This window comes from Loa loa, assembly GCF_000183805.2.
Source record: "Loa loa unplaced genomic scaffold supercont3.413, whole genome shotgun sequence".
NCBI classification, from domain to species: Eukaryota; Metazoa; Nematoda; class Chromadorea; order Rhabditida; family Onchocercidae; genus Loa; species Loa loa.
Genome location: NW_018108593.1, coordinates 50,547 through 53,636, shown reverse-complemented (window position 1 = coordinate 53,636; position 3,090 = coordinate 50,547). Strand labels below are relative to the sequence as shown.

The window sequence follows — 3,090 nt, the reverse complement described above, 5'->3', positions numbered from 1 at the left end:
AGTTATTTATTACAAAAAAGGAAAAAGAAAGAAAACATATTGAATACTTCAATTATCATTGAAGACAATCCGTTTCCTTTTGCATGATGTTTTTAATTTCTTCACTGCATCATGTTTCATTTTTTCTTTTTTTAACTCCATATTAAGCATATTAGTTTGCTCTCTTTCCAACTCCCAATTATTTATATACTTGGTTGGTGATAAAGAATGATTGTAATCCTGGAACCAGAAATGCTCAGGATTGCTTATTTATTATTTTTTGGACTAATGATTATCATACCTTTATACATCAAAAGAACCATCTTTCTGCTATTTTTCTTTTCATTTATTAATGCAGTTGGAGCTCCATTTTTTACTTTGTCAGAGAAATACAGTAAAGTATTTATCATAAGAAAATAAAAACAATCCGGAACACTTTAATCATCATTGAAGACAATCCTTTTCCCTTTGCATGATGCCTTTAACTTCTTCAGAGCTTCATGTTCTTGCTTTTTGGCGATCCACGATGGATGCAAGTTCTGATTTCCTAGCAATTCCATCGTATTCCCCAAAACTTCTAAAATATTAGTCATTGAACACAAAATAAGTTACAAAGAAATAAATTTTGAAACCTAGAAAGCAAAAAACTGTGAAAGAAGAAGGAAAAGACTTTATTCTCTCCTCGATGCCTTTAATTGGGAGAGCTGGAAAATGAGATATCTCAGGATATGGGCAAAAAATTTCTGATTTTAAACTTTGAAAAGACTAGAGACTAAACTTAAAATAAGCAATCTACTGGATCTTGAACAATGTTTTCAAATATAAGCTTTCCTTCCCTATCCTAGCTATAGCTTCCATCAAGTAATAGTAACAATGTCGAAATGCAAACTGTGGAAATAGTGGTTAAACTCATCTGTTAGATTTAATATACAGAAATCTATTTGGACATCCGTTCATATGAAATTTATAATGTTACATAAATTGTTTGCTGTAACCTTTTGAAGATAACACAGCTCCAGACCTATCCTGTCTCACATCATTCCCTCGTTTCTCACTTCCTTCGTATTCAAAATCCCTTTTTCTTTTTTGAACATCCCTTGTTTTTACTGGCAGAATGCTTCTAATAGCTTCATCATTCCCGATACTAGTATTCTCTTCGGTATTTCCTTGTAATGTAACATCTGAAATTCGCAATATATAGTTGCAAATCCAAGAAACTTATCAAAACAGAAAAGATCTTAAATTCCAACCTTTGCTTTTATCTGGTGCGCTAACTGATGGAAATTCGTCGTCTTGATTACCGTCTAAGTTCAACAATTTGATGACAGCCTGAAAGAAACAAAGCAACTACGAGAAGTGGAATATAATCTTGAACATAAACTTAAATCAATAATGAGTAGAATAATTTTTGCAGCAATTATCAGGAATTTCATGGAACGAAATCTAATTCCCAGTCAAGTCCTTCCAATTCACCGGTTCCTGATTCTCAACTTTCATTCCAAGTACATTTCCCACTGCATGAAATATGAAGTTCTTTATTGATCTCATTAACTGATAATGCTTTTTAGATTCAGTAGAAATAAGAACAAACTTCTTATAAATTTACCTGTCCCTTAGCAATCACTGATTTCGGAAGTTCCAACTTTGGCAAGCTGATAACTGGGGCAGGTATCTCGTTAGATTCATCGGATTTCACCCTATCTTTCTTCTTTTTTTTTCAAGATTTTCTTCTTTTTTCACAGCTTTTCGTATTTCTTTTTTAACAAGCATCTTTACATCTTGGGTATTTTCAATTTTCTGAAAATGTTATGTGTCATAAGACAGGTGATATTCCGGTTGCAAGAACCAACCACGACAATTCAAAGTATGGGGAACAAGCTGGAAACGCACTTCTGAAATTAAGTATCTTTGTGTCATATCGCGAGCATACTCTGCTTAAATAATAATAATAATAATAAACTGAAAAACCAAAACATCGCAAAATATGTGACCTTCATAATGACATGGTAAAAGGTTGAAGCAATAAATTTACTTTTCCTAAAGACGTTTCGACCAGTTCCTTCGTTTCATTTTGTTGTAGCATATACTTTTTCGCATCCCTCTTAGATTTATATTGCAAACCAAGTCGCTGTAACAGGAACGACACTTCATGTTGCCAATTTGGGTATTTGATACGGAACTCTTCGACACATTTTATCACCGTTCCTTGGCATGCCAATTTATATAACACTCGTTCATCAATGGGAATTTTTGTCTAAAATTAAAATTTAATCTATGGAATGGTATGGAATATTTTTATTTTTATTTTTTAAAGCAGAGAATGGGGAAATTACAGCTCATCGTGGTAACGGAAATGACAAGCTTAGCAAATAAAACGTGAATCTTACTTGTTACGATAACCCTATAAATATAGTAAATTGCGATATAATCTGCTTTAACCTCTTTATAATAGTCATACCTACTTAGCTTACTTCATGCCAGCTGCTACATATCAATGTCTCAAAAGAATGAGGTTAACTCTTGAAAACAGTAAATGATAAAACTGATTTATGCCGATAGAGAAACAACTAAGAGTTAGTACTGTTCTTAGTCATATACACATGTTATGGTCAATAAATACAAAAAATAACCTTTTTCAACAAGTCACTGAGCGCTTTAAGGTTTATTAATGCAAACTTTGACACATCGTCTCGACATACTTTCTGAAACAATTCAGTGCAAATTAATATCTGATATGAAAAATTGTTGTCTGCAAATCTTATATCAATACGCTTGACATATTCCAAACAATGAGTTAACAAAGTTACAATCATAAAATACTTTGCAACGGTCGATTTCTTCGGCGATTCGATCTACTTTGCGAGCTTTCTTTTCGTCTTTCGATTTTTGAAGCAATTTCCTTTGTCTGATCAGCCGTCGACATAGCCGAACACGAGCTCTTTCAACAGGTTTCCGCATAGAAATGATCTGAAATAAGTGGTTTTAATCAAATTAAAAATTTTAAATTGAAACAAGCAGAAAGAGCTAATAATCTAAAATAACAATAATCAATAATCTGGGAATATGAAATAACAATAATCAATATTCTAGCAATAATCTGGGACTGCAACC

The 3,090-nt window shown here is 32.5% G+C and overlaps 1 protein-coding gene across 2 annotated transcripts in view; it reads right to left on the bottom strand.

Moving 5' to 3' along the window:
• Positions 1 to 416: 416 nt before the first annotated feature.
• The window catches only part of LOAG_18635, a gene marked incomplete at both ends in the record, with an annotated part of 5,161 nt that continues 2,487 nt past the window's right edge, over positions 417 to 3,090 (bottom strand). For both annotated transcript variants that reach the window (XM_020451299.1, XM_020451298.1), the window contains 7 exons: positions 417 to 556; positions 975 to 1,160; positions 1,230 to 1,308; positions 1,586 to 1,687; positions 2,012 to 2,233; positions 2,610 to 2,681; positions 2,800 to 2,946. In XM_020451299.1, the coding sequence (XP_020304930.1) occupies positions 417 to 556; positions 975 to 1,160; positions 1,230 to 1,308; positions 1,586 to 1,687; positions 2,012 to 2,233; positions 2,610 to 2,681; positions 2,800 to 2,946 (948 nt within the window). The remainder of the gene's footprint in view (positions 557 to 974; positions 1,161 to 1,229; positions 1,309 to 1,585; positions 1,688 to 2,011; positions 2,234 to 2,609; positions 2,682 to 2,799; positions 2,947 to 3,090) is intronic.